This window comes from Otolemur garnettii, unplaced genomic scaffold (genome assembly GCF_000181295.1).
Source record: "Otolemur garnettii isolate 467f Iridium unplaced genomic scaffold, OtoGar3 scaffold00066, whole genome shotgun sequence".
Lineage (NCBI taxonomy): Eukaryota > Metazoa > Chordata > Mammalia > Primates > Galagidae > Otolemur > Otolemur garnettii.
In genome coordinates this window covers 6,649,221-6,669,271 of record NW_003852461.1, presented here as the reverse complement: position 1 = coordinate 6,669,271, position 20,051 = coordinate 6,649,221, and the positions used below count along the sequence as shown (strand labels likewise).

The 20,051-nt window shown below is 36.0% G+C and overlaps 1 protein-coding gene across 1 annotated transcript in view; it reads right to left on the bottom strand.

The window, feature by feature from the left end:
• Positions 1-20,051, bottom strand: part of HOOK1 (hook microtubule tethering protein 1) — a 57,490-nt gene that overhangs the window by 16,624 nt on the left and 20,815 nt on the right. The window contains exons 4-13 of the mRNA XM_023515100.1: positions 19,010-19,216; positions 17,754-17,816; positions 16,754-16,837; positions 15,465-15,631; positions 8,802-8,942; positions 7,239-7,440; positions 6,613-6,723; positions 2,715-2,802; positions 2,575-2,635; positions 1,258-1,398 (exon numbers count right to left, since the gene is read on the bottom strand). Coding sequence (XP_023370868.1) covers positions 1,258-1,398; positions 2,575-2,635; positions 2,715-2,802; positions 6,613-6,723; positions 7,239-7,440; positions 8,802-8,942; positions 15,465-15,631; positions 16,754-16,837; positions 17,754-17,816; positions 19,010-19,216 — 1,265 coding nt within the window. The remainder of the gene's footprint in view (positions 1-1,257; positions 1,399-2,574; positions 2,636-2,714; positions 2,803-6,612; positions 6,724-7,238; positions 7,441-8,801; positions 8,943-15,464; positions 15,632-16,753; positions 16,838-17,753; positions 17,817-19,009; positions 19,217-20,051) is intronic.

The following is a 20,051-nucleotide window of genomic DNA, read 5'->3' as shown; positions in this document are numbered from 1 at the left end:
CTCTCCCTCTCTCTCCCCATCTTTCTCTCTCTCTCCCCATCTCTCCCTCTCTCCCTCCATATTTCTCTCTCTCCCCCCATCTCTCTCTCTCTCTCTCTGGTATATGCACTCATATATATGACACACACCCACCACCAACAGTCCATTGTTACAGTTATCATATAACACAGTAATAATCTATTCACATGCCTTTTGTCCTATATTAATTCCCTAAAAGCTGAAATTTAGTATTTCCAGGGCCAACAACTACCATTGAACTGTACAGTATAGTAATAATTAATGATCTCTTCAGAAAGCTAAAATGCTAGTCTTTTTAAATAGAATAGCAGTTAACATAACAATATACTGACAAATTTGAGCAGACAAGGTCAAGTAACTCTAAAATTTCTGACTGGTCTCTAAAATTCAATAACAGTTGGATAAATAAATCTAAATACCTTTATCACGTGTGCCACTTATGAGCACAGGTTAGCACAGTAGCTAAGAGGACATACTCAGCCACCGACAGAGTTCCAGTAGAGGATCCAGAACATACTAGCCGTGTAACGCTGGGTAATCCAGTCACCCTCCCTGATCTCCTCTTCCTTATCCATTCTTACTACTTCATACGGTTACGAGGAGAATTTATTGAGTTAATACCAACAAAGTATTACGATAGGACCTGGCACATAACAGGCACTGCACAATGTTACATATTCTTCTTCTCACTTGTTAAGCACATCATCAATACCACACAAGCACCCCATTGCTTTAAACAGATTATCTGTGGTCTTCCGATCTGGAATTTATACCTGAAAACACTGAGTATGAGATTAAGTAACCTGCCTCGAAATGGTGTGTGGGTGATTTTGTGGGAAATCACAGTTAAGTGGATTAAAGGTGGGACCCCACGTGACTCCACCATCTGAGTCCCACCTAGGCACCAGACTTCAGTAGAAAGTAGTCATTTCTTAAACTTTCTCAGTTGTGAAGATACTTAAATGCAGGTCAAGAATAAGCAAGCTGGGTAACCACGTCTCCTAAAACTGATGCCCATGTATTTTATAATAATGTGACCGAAATGAATCACTTGACTTCCTTTTTTCGTGCAGTGAAGCTTGCAGTGGTGAGACACTAGGAACAAAACCTTCAACCTGCTTCCAGGCAGTTCTAATTATAATACTTCAGCTACCAGGATATTTTCCACTTGGGTGAGTCAAGATTTGGAGTCTAGGTCACTAAATCACCAAGACTTCCGATTATGGACGAGCAGGTCACCTTTGCTCGGTCTCCAGTTCATTCATCCTGCGGTGTTTCTGTTCCAGCTGGTCTTGAAGTTCTTCAATACGCTCATTCTCGGTACCTTCCTGCTGTAAGCGAAGCATCTTATTTTCATGTTGCAGTCGAATAAACACCTCCCTGAGGTTAAAAAGGAAAATTTATTTTCAATTTTTAAAAATATGAGTCATCGTATTCTTCACACACACACACGTACACACACTGAATTTCCTGTCCACTCCATCACTATCATTTTAAAATTGAACTAAGCCTGACTATCTTTATCAGTAAGAGCATAAGACCCTCAAAATGTAACCAGACTTCTGAAAGTTTTTATAAAAAATTATATACACTACAAGACTGAACCTCAAAAATAAATAGTAAAGTTTTAATGGTTCTGGTATAGGATTATGCTAAAGTTAATAAATGATTATTATGCAAATGTTTAAGAGACAATATGAATTAATTTACTTGGTAATTTACTAACTAAAGGAAATAGTATATTCTTAGAAAATACATAAATAAAAAGCAAAAGATTGAAGAAACTATAGTTTGTCTAACATTTTAAAATAAGTTTTATGATGGTAATCAGTTTCTAGATCTTTTTGTTTTTGGAAAAAAAATTATTAAAGATTTATATCCATTTGTTTTCTAAAATGCAAACATTATTAAATAGAAAGTAATACTCTTCTACTGCCCCCCTACAAAATCTCAGTACTCAGAGCCGCTCATTTCAATTCATCCCGAGTCTTCCAAATGCCAACACAATAACCCTATAAAATAAGCTTATATGGCTATTTTTTAAAATCGTTAACTTTAGCATCATGATTAGCCTCCCACTAAGAAAGATAAGCAACTTCTCATTTTACACATTTGCCACTTCCACCTTCAGATGTTAGTTATACTGAGTTTTGTCCGCTAATAGTTTTACAATTTTCAATGATAAACTTAACCCACCAGTGACTTTCTGACCAAAGTGACTTTGTGTTGCATCAATTTCAGACACTTTTTTTTCTTTTTTCTTTTTCCTTTTTTTTCAGACACTAACTTTTTCTCACACCACAGACGCATGACCTCACTATCTAGCAAGAAAGGACATGTTGTAAAAACTTAAATATGTTTGTGAACAAGGCTGTGAAACTTCTGATAAATGTTAAATTGTTGCAGTAGCAATAATCTGATTTAGAAAGTTTAAACAAATGAGACAAAGTAATTTTCAGTTTGATGACACATAAAACGAAAAGTCTTTAAAGGCTAAGAAATTTACCAAAAACATCACTTATAATATTAAGTGTGGATTATCAGGAACAAATTTACCTATACTCCACCGGCATAATCTCAGCAGCCAGATTCTCATGACTCTTTGTAGCAGATGCATCTAAACAACAAAAAAACACACAAGCCATAAGCATTCCTATACTGTGACTACTGAAAGTTTCTAAGTCTGTCCAGTTCACCTGTTTGGTTTAGGTGATCCTGTTGTACTTGTGAACATCGAAGCTCTTCATTCGTTTCTTTCAGAGTATCTCGCTGCTCTATTAGTCTCTACAAAAGAATTGTTGATGTCAGGAAAGCATTTGATTCTGCCCATAAACAGTATACTTATGCTTGCAGTAATTTACCGTAACAAGTTAGTGAGCTTGATAATTGTTGCCTGGTTAATTAAAAATCACAATGTTTCAGTTGTAAAAGCCTCCTTCTCTCTTGCATAAGTTACATAAACAATAGTCTTTTCAACACATGGCTTGTGATTTCCCTAATCAGATAGTTTATCTTTGAACAAAATGAATGCAATTATGCAACAGAGTACAAAAATACAACTTAAGGTGGTAACAGACATGGACTTTGCAGGCATAAAGACCATGGTTTCACTTCATTTCACTACTTCCCAGCTAGAGTATCCCGGCAAGTCATTCACCGTTTGGAATTTAGTCTCCATATAGTCAAAAGGGAATGCTGATTCGTGCATCTGGGGAGACTAGTTACTTCTTTAGACAACTGTGAAATTCAACTGGAAGAGTGCTAAGTAGCTGGCAGTATGAACTCATGGAAATGCATCATTTCCTGAGGACAGCTTACTAGGGAAAGGAGTGAGAAGGCTTTAAGCAGAGACTGGGATATGGGCACGGAGAAGAACGGGGACTCCTTCCCAGTGACCCGTGCAGCCATTGGTCACTGGACGTTGCTAGACAGAGCAAGCCCAGAGGAGGGAATTCTCCCTGGGGATGGGGCAAAAAAAGCGCCCAGTGCAAATACAGGGCCAGTCAATTACCGTTTAAAGAAGCCAATCAATGTAAACCAGCGAGGTTTGAAGGACCCAAACAAACAGGTTTCAGAGGGAGACAAGGCACAAATACCCACACCCAGCTGAGTTGCAGCAGCAGCCGCTTCAGGACCCCTTTCATTTTGTTGGGAACTCTCCTATCTTCTAATAAACTGTTGCCCTATTGCTTCTGCTGACTTGTGGCCCATGAATTCATCCCTGCATTCCCGAGACCAAGAACTCAACCAGGAAGAGAAAAATGCAGTCTCACCAGCACTTCCCAACACTGACTAATTCAGAACCTATACCAATGACAAACTTCTATATCTAGACAAAAGACTCATGCTTAACTCATTTTCCCAGAAATTGAAAAGTACTTCTGATGTAAAATTCTATATAAATGTTATGTTCCAAATCAATGAATAAAACCTTACCTAGTTGATTAAGTGGCTCAAATCAATCTAACAGTAAAATGGTAGCTAAGTCAAGGGGTCCTCAGGTTGGAGTTCACAGATGTCCTAGGGATCCTGGCACCCTTAAGTTATAACTAAGGGCAAGCACAAAGACTTGTGTAAATCTGGTCCTCTGTAAATACAATGCAGACACTGGCAAATATATCAATATCAACTCTTTAGAACTCTGGAGATAAACCAAAAGCCTACCACAATCTCAGGAGCATTTATTGATGTAAACTTGCTAAACCTTGGTTAGAAGAGTAAGCTTTTTGTTCTTTTAACTTGCCTTTTTACCATTCTCCTCTCTGTTACCATAACATGGGAGCCCAGAAAACCAGCAGCCTCTCAGTCTGTAGCTGTGAAAACCAACGACCTAAACACCAACCACAGGGAAGGTTGAATGTGGAGCTCCCCTTACAGTGCCCCTTCTTCAGAGAACTGTCGCTGTTTAACCCAGCAAAAAATTTGTAAGAAAGATCCGAAGAATAGGATACCCATGGGAGGCTTTGAAAAGCCTGACATGTTCCTGGAAATCTAAGAGGCCGGCTATGTGCAGGGCCCTGCACATGCCCAGAAAAAACCTGAGAGGAGCCCAGCGTCTTGGCTCCAATGTGATGCCCTCTGCAAACAGCAAATAAAAGCAAAGGCAGAGTTTTAAACCGTCCAAACACTAAGGATATTTTTCTAACACCCACACGGAGTCCTCTGGCAAAGGCTATGAAAGCTATTGGTTCAAAGCGTCGCTGATAATCTCTAAGTAATCAAGAACTAACGACAGCAGTAACTGAGTAGAGACTTCAGTGGCTACATGATACGAAGAATGCAGGCTCGACAGTTCAAAAAGTCACTTTAAAAAAATAAAAACAGCAATAACAAACACTGAGTTTGGGAGAAATCTGATTTCCAGATTTGAAATACTATGTTAAATGTTAGATTTTCAATAAAAATACACAACACGAAAACAGGAAAGCCCATAAACAGGGGGAAAAACGCAGTGCACAGAAATAGCCAGTGAGGTGACCCAGCGGGTAGGTACTCTACACGGTGTGTTGTAAGTATGACAATTGAAGTTCAAAAACCTAGAGCAAACCAAGTGTGAAGAATTAAGAGAAATTGTGAAAATATCTGAACAAATACAGTTTAAGAGAATTTATTTAAAATAAACCAATTAGAAATTCTGAATTGAAAAGTAAAATAAATAAAATGAAAAATTTACCAGATGGATTCAGCAGTAGACTTGAGAGCAGAAAGAAGACTTGAACAGCACGAGAGAATATGCAGATTACAGGCATATATAAAGTACCCACAAACAGCAGAATACATGTACACAGTTTTTTTAAATCGACATGGAGCATTCTCCAAAAGAGACCGTAGACCAGTGTTTTCAACCTTCCTAATGCCGCAATGTATTTTTATTGTTAAAAAGAGGTCACGACCCACAGGTTGAGAACCGCTGCGGTAGACCATAAAACAAGTTTCAATAAATTTAAGAAAACTGAAATCACACAAAACATGTTCTCTGATCATAACAGAATTAAATGAGAAATCAATGACACAATACAATTTGGATATTCACAAATGCGGAAATTTAACAGGATACTCTTAAGGAGGGCTAAGAAATCTTCAGGGAAGTTAAAAATATATTCAAAAGAATTTTTTAAAAATGCAGTATGTCAAAACATACAGAATGCAGTTAAAAAAAATGTTAAGGGAGAAATTTATAGTTGTAAACACATATTGAAAATGAGAGAAAAATATCTCAAATCAATAACCTAATTTTCCACCTTAAGAAATCAGAAAAAACATTCTAAATACAAAAGAATTTGTTTCCTTTATCAAAGAATTAGTAACAATTAGAATAAAAATAAATGCAGTAAAAGATAAAAAACATATCTACATGAAAGCTTGTACATAAAGCTTGACAGCAGCATTATTCTAACAGCCGTAAAGCGGAACCAGCCCCAACATCCATACCGTGGTGAATGGATGAATGGATAAACAAACATAGCACATCTAAACAACAATCATCCAGCAATAAAAGGTATAAAGCACTGACACACCCTACAACATGGATGCGAAACTTGAAAGGTCAGTCACAAAAACCACACAGTGGACGGTTACATGGTTACATATTCTAGGTAGAGCAGGAAAGTCAACAGCCAGCCAGGAGACCAACAGTCGTTAAGACCAGGGCAGGAGACAGTGGGCCTGGGGCATCTTTATGGAATGACGGCAATGTTATAAAATTTGATTATGGTGATGGTCGCAGACTCTGTGAATATACTTGGACCGCTGACTTACTTAAGTAGGTGAAATTTATAGTATGTCAACTGTATCTTAATAAAACTCTAGGAAGTTATCAATAGTCCTTGCTCTCAAGAAACTGACAGTCAAGTTAGAAAGCATGTATCAAAACATAGGAGCTTAGTTCTGTGACTTCATCTCCCTTATGAAGTGAGCCAATAAAATTAAAGGAAGAAGTGAGGGTCACTTTTACAAAACACTGTTTTATATCAAAAGTTTCAATTTGGAGGAAGGCAGAACTCCCTGACATCACTACCCTTCTAAGAACGGCCAGGGTAATACCAAAACTGAAATAAGAATGACCTATTCCTTACTGATTACACTTCTTTTTACCTCTTTTTCCTTAAGTAGAGCTTCATGTTTTTCTTCAAGCCGCTTCATTTCAAATGCTAGTGTGTCTGCCCTTTTGGATTCAGAGGAAAGCTTAATGTGAAGATCTTGAACCTTAAGTCAAAAACAAAAGTAAAAAACAACAGTACATTGACGGCCTTTCAGAGTTGAGTCAATGAGAAAGCTGAAAATAAAATGTTTACATTAAAATTACAGTCTAATTCTGAATATTTGTGGAAATTAGCACATAGATAAGAAGAATTAACATAAAATTTAAAATAGTCAAATAATAATGTAACCAAAAAAAATTAAATATATTAAGTTTCTATTCTAACGCTGTTTTTAATAAATAGCAAGAGAGAATACTTTATCTCATATCGGCTCCGGTCTTTTAAATCTCAAAAAAAAAAAATAGTTCAGAAGGCAGTAGAAAGGAGAAAGACTCGGATAACTTAAATTCAATTATCAACCCTTAAATTAAAATAACAGAGAGAGGCAATTCATCAGAGTCAGTTCACAGGTTATTATACGTGATGCTTCTTCATATCTGTATCATTCATACAGGATCACATGAAATAACCAAGGTGAACTTTCAATGTTTTCAATTAAAAATCAAGCAATTTCCTTACCTGCCTTTTGTATGTCTCTAACTGTGTGCGGGCCGCATTGGCCTTCTTCAATTCCTCTTCCAAGCTGACTGTGTTGTGCATATACATCATGTTGGTTTCCTGTAAAGTTTTCACCTGCTTGCGAAGGTCATTCAAATCTTGCAGCTTCTGACGATAGATCTCAACTGTTGACTCCAGTTTATTTGCTTTATCTGAAGTAGCCCTGTAATGATGGAGACTAAGCATTACTGTATAAAAACTAATACAGGCTCCCACGTTCATTCTGGCTGTGAAATGGAAGGAAGGCAGGCAGGGAGGGAGGGAGGAGAATTTGTAAACTTTCTGAGACCTTTGAATACAGACACAGGCGGAGAACCATCTACAGTTTAACCCCTTTGTTATAAAACTCTCAGAATAAAAATGCTTCAAATTTGACACATCCAAATATCAAACTGTTTTATATGTTAGCACTATGTATAAAAAAGAATGGGCTGAGACATGGAATTGAACATTCTGAACCACATTACAGTGTGGGCCAACCTTGCTTTAGGGGTTATCATTCAACACAGTTTGCTGTATTTGATATACTGTACTTAGGAAGGTGCCTCAATTTATAAATTTGTCTGGTGGGGAAACTCCCTTTAGAGTGTGCTAAACCAAAATAAATAAATAAAGCAAAGCATTTCACTACCACAAGCAGGCCCAAATTAAGGGTTATAAATATTGTGTTAAATTGGTATTGAAAATGCAAAAAATTAACAGAAATCATAAAGAGTAACGTTTCACAGACAGAGGCTAAATAGTAAGAACTGCCAAAACAATCCTCTCTGAAATACAGGTTAGGATTCTCGTCTATATTTACCTGTATTTTATCAAATGCCAAAATAGGAATTAAGAATACACTTCTTTACACAAAAAACTTCATAAAATATAATAAAGGATAAAAGAAGGTCAAGCTAAGTATCATCTTAGAATTAATTTAGTTTATAAAATTTTAAGAAAAAGGTCTCATTGGGTTTATGGATTCTAATGTCAAACTGTTGGAACAAGAGTTGAATATTATCCACAAAAGATGATTTTAGGACCAGGCATGGTAGCTCACACCTGTAATCCTAGCATTTTTATAACCCAAAGTGTAGAGGATAGCTTGAGACCAGGAGTTCAAGACTAGCCAGCACGAGAGTGAGACCTTATCTTTATGAAAAAAAATAGAAAAATTAGCTGGGCATGTTGGCACACACCTATAGTCCTAGCTACTTGGGAGGCTAAGACAGGAGGTCACTTCAGACCAGGAATTTGAAGTTGTAGTGAGCTACGATGAGGCCACTGCACTCCAGACTGGGCAACAGAGTGAGACTCTGTTCTCAAAACAAAACAAAATCCAAATAAGTAAAGCAAAAAACTCAGCAATTCCAATCAACAAGCATAAATAAGTAAAGGCTGGGAGCCTAGATAAAGACTGGCCAATACCCAACACACAGGGATAAAACTGAAAGTCTCTGATTAAAATACGAAATGCTCTAATTGACTAAATAATGACTTAGAAATAACGTAATTATACATTATTAGTTAGATGCGCCATACCTCAGAACATCGATTTCATCTTTCAGGGCTCTTGTCTCCTCAGCGAGACTGGTCAGCTCATCATTCCTGTGCTGAAACTCAATCAGCTGCTTTTCAAGCTCTTCACAGTGAACACGGTAATCATCTTTTGCAGCTTCAAGCCTTGAACAGAAAAAATAAATGTTTATAATATAATTTTCACCATTTGTTTTCTAAATGGGGCATAAGCTTAGGAGGACATACTGAATTCTTTTTAAAAAATCTACATACAAAAGGGGAAAGACTACAGGAATAAGATACTTTTCAGCTATAAATTTTGAAACAGACATGAGAATAAACTACACGTTATAAACTTTCATTTTCACTTCTGAAACACCATACTTAGTTATCCCTAGTTCTAACAAATTTTAACTTCAAAAGATGAAGAGGAGATCTATAGGACATTTGTATTAAAATATACATAGCCTGTAAAGTAGTAAAATACAGACTCCATGTAGATTGTGATGAATGAAGGGGAAATTCTCAAAACAGCAGAATGAGAAAAACTAAAATGACAATACAGTGATTAAAACAAAATATTAAAAATTATCTGATTAATCCAAAAGAAAGCAGAAAGGGAAAAAAGAAAAGAAGTGTAACAAACAAAAAATAGCAAAGTGTACATATATATAGTCACAGCAGTAATTACATAAAAGGTAAATACACACAACACAGAATTTTAAAAGTAGAGGCCATCAAACTGAATAAAAAAGTAAGGCTCAAATATTTGCCAATTATATGATACCTTTTAAATATAAAAACATATATGAAAGTAAAAAGATAGAAAAAAATGCAATAAAAACACTTAGCAAAGAAAGCTGGGGTGCTTATATTAATAACAAAATAAGTTTTAAGATAAAAAGTATTACCAAAATAGAGACATTACATAATTACAAAAGAGTCAGCTCATTCATTATAAAGATTTATCATAAATGTATATATAACTAAAAATGGAGTTTTAAAATACATGAAATAAAAACTCATAAAACCAAAGGTATAAATCTACAAATCTACAATCGTTGCTGAAATTGTTTAATGCTAGTCTCCACATAAATGAAATTAATCAAAAATGTATCACTAAAAATACAGAAAAGATGTGAATAATATTTTAACCAGCTTACTACAATAGGCAAAATTACAGGGCACACATATTTTGCAAGTACATAAATATAATACTTCACACAATAAAACATAGAATGAGCAATAAAATATATACTGATCTATCCCAAAAAACTAAAATTTCAAGGATTATGTTCTCTAATGATACAGGCTAATTAGAAATCAGTTATCTAAGTCTAGAAAAGCATTACTTAGAAATGAAACAATATAATTCCAAACAACCCACATATCAATAAAGAAGTCATGGGGGAATTCAGAAAATCTTTCAAACTAAACAATAACAAGAAGACAACCAATCCAATTTGGGGGACACTTAGTAAAGCCAGTATTTAGAGAGAAAGTTTTAAAGGTTCACGTTAGAAATTAAGGAAAGCTTAAGAAATCAATGAACTAAGTTTCAATCTTGAGAGTTAAAAGGAAGAGAAACTTAAATCCAAAGTAGTTATAGGGAAAAAATAAAGAACAGAGCTTTAAAACTAATAATCCAAAAAGCCAATAATGGGTGTTTGAAAGATTAATAAAATTCATGAACCCCAGGCAAGAGCGGTCAAGAAAAATGAAAGCAAACATAAGCGATATCCACAAGCAGAGTCAGGAGTGGAAAAGAGGATGTGAATCAGCTTCAGCAGTTATTGATGTGAACAAGCTTCAGTAGTTATTAAAGTGCAGTCAAAGAATGTTAGGGACAAAAAAAAAGTCATCAACAACTTTCTGTTAATAAATCCAACAACTTAAATAAAATAAATGACACTGAAAATACAACTCACCCAACTGACACAAGATGAAATGGGAAATCTGAAAAGTCCTACGACCGTTAAGGAACTTTTATTCCTCACGGAAATCCCCTCCATAAAACACAAAACAAAGTATAGGCCCAAACTGTGTTACTGATAAGTTTTTTCAAACATTTAAGAAAGAAATTACTATTTTTACATCAACTCCTTCAGAAATAAAGGAAAGAATACTTTTCAAATATTCTGAGACTAGCAGAATTCTTACTCTGACAGTAAGCTCTGAAAAAGACATTGAAAGAGAAAAAAGTTTCAGAAAAATAGCATTATAAAGACAGTTACAAAAATTCTTTATGCATGTATTAGCACACTGAATCTAATATGCATGTATTAGCACACTGAATCTAGTCATACAAATACAGGACAATAAAAATATGAATAGTCTATCTTTGAAATTAAAAGTTCAAAAAGCAATATATTTCATTGAATAAAAAAGAAAAACTACACTACCTTTTTAAGATGCAGAAAAATCCTTAGACAAAAGTCAACACCCAGTTATGGAAAAGAAAAACCCTCTTCGCAAGCCAGAAACAAACTGATAAAAAAACATGCTAAAAAATCTATGTGAGTTCAGGAGTTTGGGACTACAGTGAGTTATGATTGGCCAATGCACTCTAGCCTGGATGACAAAGTAAGACCTCATATCTTAAAACTAAATAAATAAATAAAACCGATTTCCCTTCAAGTTGGCTGACTAGAGACATCAGTCACTAGACATCCCAGAAGAAGCTGCAGGTGAAAAAGCACAACCCAGATGGAATACTGAGGGAAGCGTCATTCTCAATTGGAGAACCTGTGAGAAGATGTTGTCGTGCAGAACAAGAAGGACCAAGATTTTGACCTCAAACTGGCAGAAGACAAGAAATAACAAAGGTCAAAGCAGAACTACACAAAACTGAAACCAGAAAATCAATACAAAAGATCAATGAAACAAAAAGTTGGTTCTTTGAAAAGAAAAGCAAAATTGACAGACCCCTAGCTAGATTAACCACGAAAAGAACAGAATTCAAATAAATTCAATCAGAAATGAAAAAAGAGACACTGAAACTGATACCACAGAAATAAAAATGTCCAAGATGACTATGAACACCTCTATGCACATAAACTAAAAAGCCAGAGGAACTGGACAAGTTTTTGGAAACATATAACCTCCCAAACTTGAATCACAAAGAAACAGACAACCTGAACAGACCAAAAAACAAGTAGTGAGATTGAATCAGTAATGAAAAACCTCCCAACTTCCCCCAAATTGGTCAGGACCCGAAGGATTCACAGATAAACACTAACAGACCTACAGGAAGAACTAGTACCTTTCCTATTAAAACTGTTTCATGACACTGAGAAGGTGGGAATCCTCCCTAACGCATTCTGTGAAGCCAGGATCACCCTGATACCAAAGCCAGGAAAAGATACAACAACAACAAAACTACAGACCAATATCCCTCAAGAACATATACACAAAAATCCTCAACAAAATACTAGCAAATCAAGTCCAACTGCACACTAAAAGAATAATCCTCTATAATCAAGTCAGGTTCATTCCAGAAATGCAAGGCTGGTTCAATATATGCAAAATCAATACATGTGATTAAGCATATAAACAGAACTAAAAACAAAAAATATGACATGTTCACCTCAATAGATAAAAAAGCATTTGATAAAATCCACCACCCCATGGAAAAAATTCACAACAAACTAGGCGTAGGAGGATCATACCTCAAAATGACACCAGCACACAGCCAACAGCATAGTGAACAAGGAAATGTTGAAAGCAGTCCCCTAAGAACTAAAATAAGATAAGGACGCCACTTTTACCACTTCTATGCAACGTATGAGTGGAAGTCCCAGCCAGAGCATTAGGGCCAGAAAATGCAAGAAAGGGCATCCGAATCAGAAAAGAGGAGGTCAATTTATCTCTGCCAATAATATGATTTTCTATCTAGAAAACCCCACAGACGCCTCTAAAAGTGTCCTATAAATAATAAATGAATACAACAAAGTCTCAGGTTACGTCACATACACACTTCAGTACCATTTCTATATGCTAATAACAGCCATGCTAAGAATCAAATCAAGAACTCAATTCCATTTCAAACAGCTACAGACGAAATAAAAACACCTAGGAATATACTTAACCAAGGAGCTAAATGATCTCTACAAGGAGAACCACAAACCACGAATGAAGAACATTACAGACAATGCAGTTCTCAAAAAGGCTTGTAAAGACAGACCAAGGCATCAACAGAAATGAACTGAGATTCCAGAAAAAAGACCCAAATGTTATGGTTACATCATTTTCCACAAAGTTATCAAAGCGATTTGATGAGTAAAATAAAAATCTTTTCAACAGGTGACGCACCCATGTACATACCCATATGCTAGATACCTACATGGGAAAAAATGAAGCTTGATCCTAGCAGCTCACAACATTTTCAAAACAATAATTCAAGATGGACCATGGGGCTAAATGTAAAAGATAAATGTATGACGGTTTTAGGAGAAAATCTGGAGAGTATCTTCATGTCTGAGAAGTCAAGGACTTCTCAGACAGTAGATAAGAAAGCACTGACCTTAAAAATATTAGATTTCCTCTGAGTTAAAAACTTCAACTCTTTGAAAGACATCCCTTAAAAATGAAAAGGTAAGCCACAGAGTGGGTGATACATTTACTGTACATGCGTCTGGCAAATGATTTGTAAGATTATATTTCTCAAAGCCTCCTACAACTCAATAATAAAAAGGCAAACCACCCAACTTTGAAGTTGGCCAACAGACTAAAGAGACGATTCATTAAAATAGACGAATAGTCATCTTGGTTATCAGATCAACTACAAGACACTGCTGTGCTTGTGTTGAAATAATCGTTATTTTACTGAACCATGGCCCCAAGGCACAAGAGTAGGATGCTGTCAATTCCTATACGCCAAACAGAAGCCAGAAAGTGCTTCCTTTAAAGAAAGGGGTGCAAGTTCTTGACTTAATATGGAAATTTTAAAAAACCATGTGCCAAGGTCGAGATTTACAGAAAGAATAAACCTTCTACCTGTGAAACGGTGGAGAAGGAAAAGGAAATTCATGCGTAGCATATAGAGGGAGGGTCGTCTGTTACCCACTTAGAATCTTGGAACATAAACCCTGTGGGTCAGAAGGGACTGCTGAACATTTCAAAATACAGACACATCTCACACACAGGAAAGCAAAAGCAGCCAGTCTACAGAGAGTATATGCCACATAACTCAGTTCACAGACAGTTCTAGTCCGTAATCTAGGAGGGTAATTAGTCTCGGGCAGTAGGGGTTTACTGAGAAGATGCATACGCCAACTTTCTGTGGTGACTATAAGAGCCTGTATGTTGGCAGATGCATGAGTTGCACAAACGTATGCAATGATTAACATTGAACTGTGCTATTTATTTCACAATATATAAACATTTGTAAAAATATGAACTATAAACATATTAATCTATAGTAATAATTTGCTTTTTACAGAATTTAATAATTCTTAAATATCTATGTGTTTTGAGATTGAGCAAATGGGTACTATAGGGAGGAAAACAGGAACACACGAGTGTGACAACGAGGGCACATGTGATCACGAGCAAGTATCGACCTGGGCAAATACACTTCCTGGCTCTGTCCAGCAAGATAGCCTGGAAGCAATGATAAAAAATTCAGAGATAGGTCTTTGTGTCTAAGTAACATTCTTGACTAAAAGGAAGCAGGGTTCCTTGGAGAAATGGCTGATTCCAGAGTTGAGAAAGGATGAGATGAATCTGGAACATTTCACAGTGCCAGAAAGAAAGTGTGTGGAACAAGTGGGATGGACATAGGGTCAACTGAAAGGCTTCCCACTGGCAAATCTGGGAATCCATTACATAAGAACTCATTGCCAAATACAGTGCACGGTCCTGAATTAGACTCTGGACCAGGAAAAAAAATAGCCATGAAGACGCTGAGTCAACCGATGGAAAGTGAATATGGTGTGTGGATTAGATAATGACATTGTCCCCCAAACAAAATTCCCTAATTTTGCTGATTATACTGTGGTTTAAAAACAAGAGACTGTCTTTGTTTTCAGGATATACACACTGCAGCATATAGGGGCAGAGAGGCATTTCTCCAGTTTCTCTCCAACGGTTTAGAAAAAACATGCATATCTATGTAAACCAAGACTAGTAAAGCAAATGATGAGGTAAGACACCGGCCAAATCTGAGTAGAAGGCGTAAAGAAGTTTCTTAAAGTATCCTTGCAACTTTCTTTTGTGAATGTGAAATCACATCAAAATCAAGTAACAAAAAACTCTGAGAAGGGTAACTGAGCACCTCCTCTCAGTGTCGCACAGTGCAGGCTCAGGGATGAGCATAAGTGACAATAAATAAGACTATATGGCCTTAAAAAGACGAAATATAAAAGTTCCAGTGAAAAGCATCTCTTTAGGGTTTACATTTTTTCCATTTATTATAGTTACCTCTCCTATAGGAGAAACTTCCCGTTTTCTGCAGGCGTTCACGATCACTGCCTTGAACTCCTATTGGCTTGCCCTTGGCCTTGATTTGGTCTCCATTACTTGTTACTTTGAAATGTTCTGTTTTTATGTACATATCCCACCACCTTCAACCATTTCAGTGTCCTAAACCCGCCTAAGTGGGCTTACTAATTAGCTGTTCATATTACGGTGTTTTAGCTACTAGTTTAAGAGACAGAACTGCAAAGTAATTTCTACCAACAGTGCTACCTGAAGTTTTCTTCCTGTAGTTGTTCTAGTTGTAACTGGGCATGGAAATACTTTTTTGCAACCATTGTATTTGGATCATCAAAAGAGCCATCCAGCTGGTCAAGCTTCTCATTCATCAGCTCATTTTCAGAAACTAGTGAATTTTTTTCATCTTGAAGTGCAGTCACCTAAAACAAATATCCAAGTATACATATCAATAGCAAAAAAACAAACAAACAAGAAAACCTTTTAGAGTCCAGAGTTCTGGATTCTAAATCTGATTGTGCCATTAAACAGCTTGACTAGGTGATTTCTAAGGATCCTTCCAACTCGAGTGCTGAGTCCAGAAGGTTTGAATCAAACAGAAGAAATCAAATCAACCCATACACATATGAAGAAAACAGTGCACGGCTATCTTTAAAGTGTTATACTTGACTTAATTTCAGGAAGAAAATGTTTTTCAATCTCTAAAATTTGACAGATAATAGCACTTAAAAAAATTAATTGTTTTAAGGTAAAAACTAATTTTGAGAATGTTGTCTCCTACTAAGCCAAAATATACACACGCATGTTCACAGTTATCAGTTTGGGTTTATAGACAAAAATTATCAGTCACATTATCTCATATTTGGGGAACAAGCACGCTTGGTTGGTGAGTCCGTAACAGACAGCTAAACTGCTTCCTTCCGTACATTTACGCTGTTCGCTTGAGACTTAGGAGGGGTAAAAACATCCTAAGTGTAGAATCACATCAATGACAGTACTTTGACACACTGACACGATCTGAGCTAGTAACAGTACAATCAAATGATTGCCCTGAACATAGTACAGAACACAGAAATTATATACACACACGTTCAAACTCGGCATGAAAGACTTTGTGTGCACATGCGTGTGCGTGCGTGAGACAGAGCACGTACTTGAATTCACTGGGGGTGAGGAACCACTACATACTTCTATAAATTACCTCACTCAATAATCACGCCCATATTACAAAGTAGAGACTTTAGTTTACCATTTAAAAAAAAAAAAAAAGAAAACTGAGTGCTGATGGAAATAGTTGAAAGTCTACAATCAATAGAATGATTTTCTCAAAGGAAGAGTTAGGCCAGCAATGTTCAACTGTCAGAGAAAAATACCACATATTTATGAAATTCATGTTCAAATATTCAAGCCTGTAAGAAATCCTTTTTATGTTCCCTCCATGAAATGAAATCCAACCTACAAAAACACATTACCAATTAATCAATTTAAAAAACTTTTTGTAGTGTAGTGAGAAGGCTTCCTCAGGCCGAGCCTCCCCGGCGCACCTGCATGTCCAGCTCTTCACACCTCTGCCTCAGCTCCTCTTTTTCTGCTAGTGCTTCCTGAAGCTCTTCCAAGGCCTTTTTAAGCTGAAACATAAAATGGCCAAATTCTTAGTAAATTATGTTATGATACAAATAAAAAAAAATTTCTTCTTGCAACAGACATATGCACCAATACTAGGAATTGTTTTTAAGTTTTTCCATTTACCTTTTTAAAAGTGAGTCTTACTTTGTTGTCAGTATGTGAATAATATTTATGTAGCATCATTAACATTTACGTCTATGGTCCCAAAGAAAAAAATTTTTTTTGTAAATCCTGGTGAAATATTTTTAAAAGTATTAAAGAAGGCACTGTTTAGTTTCCCCACAGGAAAAGAAAAATTTTCAGAAAGAACACACAGCATGTTTACACATAAATAAATTTTTATTTAAAAAGTTTAATGTGAAATACTCCTTGAGATGACTGGTGACACTCATGAAAAAACAGATGTCCAAAAACAGAACATATACAGTGCTTGATGAATTCACCCCCAACCCAGACTGGGTTAACCCTGGGGAGAGAGCACCTGTCCCCGGGACCAGCCCTGAAATACAAGCAGTGCCCGGAGCTATGAGGACAGTACAGTGTCCCTGAGCATTTTCTTCAACATCAGGTGAGAGGACAGCAACGGTGACAAAAATCAATTGTCTTTTTAGATAAATTAAAAGAGCAGAGTTGTTAAGAATTGTAATTGTACAGCGATACGGCAAGGGTCCAACACACATCAGAAGTGTCAAAAGAAAGGTTCACCACCACCCAACTCTCCAAACATCATCACAAAAAACTCTGGAAACCAACCCTGCTTACATTCATGAAGAAATGCACAATACTATTCAATTGGGATCCTGCGGTAAAATAAAATAAATTCCATGGCAGAAATTCTCTTTTGTAAGCTTTATGATAGTGATTGGCAAAAACCTGTATCAATGTTTTCAGTATTTTCTTTACACACGAAGGACCCACCTGTTGCTCTAATTCTCCAACGGCATCATTTGCAGGAGAGCTCAGTATTTCTTTGCTCATCAACTAGGAAGTTAGAATAATAAAATTTAGTACATCACCCCAAATTTGGAGCACTTAAGGAATATTCAAAAAAAATTAATGTGATATTTATGAAGTAAAAACATATTTACTTGAAAGGATAATAAAATGATTTATACTTAGTTTTTCCTTGCCTTAATTTGATGATCCTTAGAATATCATTCAAATAAAAATGTCCTGAGGTTCAATGTAAATAACACAACACTGGACCCTGTTAGTGAGGACATTCTAAGTATGTTGTACTTGAAATATGTACAGTCAAAATATTCATGGACTGAAAGATGTCAATAGAATTCTTAAAGACATTACTGAATAAAGTTAAACGAACACATAAAATAACTTTTAAATAGTTATTTTTATATAAGATACTTTTAAAATATGGCCTTAACTAAGAGATATGGCAAAATTCCTAATTTGAGAAGTTATCTTAAAAGTAGAAATTATAGTTAAAAAAAATACTGCAAAATACCTTTTATGCATATGAAAGGCACGTTTATTTACATATAGTTATGCTTTGGAGTCAAATCAACAGTGCAAATTTAAAGCATACGGACTGTGGAAGTGTGATATTTCCCTCTAAATAATGTTCCACCCAAACTGTTTTCCTTACCCGCCCCTAATCCTACTTTCTCCTCCTGTCTCCTCTGCACTCCACTTCATCTCAGCCCGTTAGCCTCATATGAAACATCAATACCACACTATGTGGATTCTGGATCCCGGCTCAACTTAGATAACTACACTTGCCAGTTACCTGGCTCCAAGACTAAGGCCACCACCCTTGCTCGCATATGGAACATTCTGAAAATGCATATGGTCTATGTAAAATAAAACCTCAGGAAAAACTGCTGAAATTGGCAGGAAAACAGAAGAAATAAAAATTCCCGTCTGATCAGAGGTTGTTCACCCTACTTTTTCAGCATAGTTGAAGTTATTTGAAGGAACCTGACAGTATTAAGTTATCAACCAACTGTGGAAACATCCAGGTAGTAAAATTAAGCGTGGAGGCCTTTTAAGATACTTGAGGGCTGGAGGGAGACTCACTGGCTAAAAGGTAAGTAAACCTGCTACGAAGGGGAAGTTTATACAAGGAAAAACACGTAGCCATAAAATTCACATAAAAACTATCATGCAATCTGGTTTAGAATTTCCACACGTAACATGAACATAATACAACTTACCTCTTGAATAGCAGTCATGACCACATGTTGAACAGACTCTTCCAGGGTCATTATATTTTGAATATGTTCTATGATTAAAAAAAAAAAAATCCAATCTGAGAAAAATCTACTCTTTACCCACAGTACCTTACTCATCCAATTAACAGAATATAAAAATTCATTTATCACAGCTATGCCTTTATGCACATTTTCCCAGTAATATATCCACTGAAAATGAATAAGCAGAATAGAAAATATTCATATAAATATTTTTAAATATTTTCTTTTCTCCTAAAGAAGAAACCCTCCAATTTTCTTATAAGAAATAGAAAAGGAAGAATTTAGAATTAATCTTAAAACATTGTGACAGTAATTATTTAATATTAGGTCCAAAAAGTTTCCTTTTATTACCTATTTAGTTCATTCTAGGAAGGCTTTCAACAAGTGACTTTTACGGTCTCCCCAAAACACCTTCCCAGCTTTCACTAAGTCTCACAAGGTGACCCCTGTACCTTACCACAGAGACATATGCAGTTCAGACCAGGTGATGCTGTCCTGATGGGGAATGAGGGACCGTGACAATGAGGTCTTCGAATAATTTCCAAGTTTAAATCAGTTTTAACTGTATGTGTTTTAGCAATTTTAAAGACTTATTATTTTCTAATACAGAACTTTTATTGTTTCAGTGATTTCTTCTGGGAAATTTCTCTAAGTTCTAAATCTTCCTTTGATTTGTGAAGACAAGACCTGGACACAGATTGGGATATGCACCTGACCACTAAGTATTAAAGGAGAAGGAAAGAATTAGCCAGAGGATGCACCGGGTGATGCCACGATTCCTTTAAGTGGATTTTCTAGATAATGGGGTGTTTCAAGTATTCTGAAATCTTCATAAAAATAATCTCCTTCTACACTCCGATAAGGAAGGTAATCCCACCAACGTAATAAAGTAACCAGTTCATTCTCTCGGCATTGAGACTGTTGTAGTTAATACTTGGAAACATTTTGAAAATCAATTCTCATAGCAAAGCATAAAAGTTTGGAAGTTGTTTCATATCCTGGA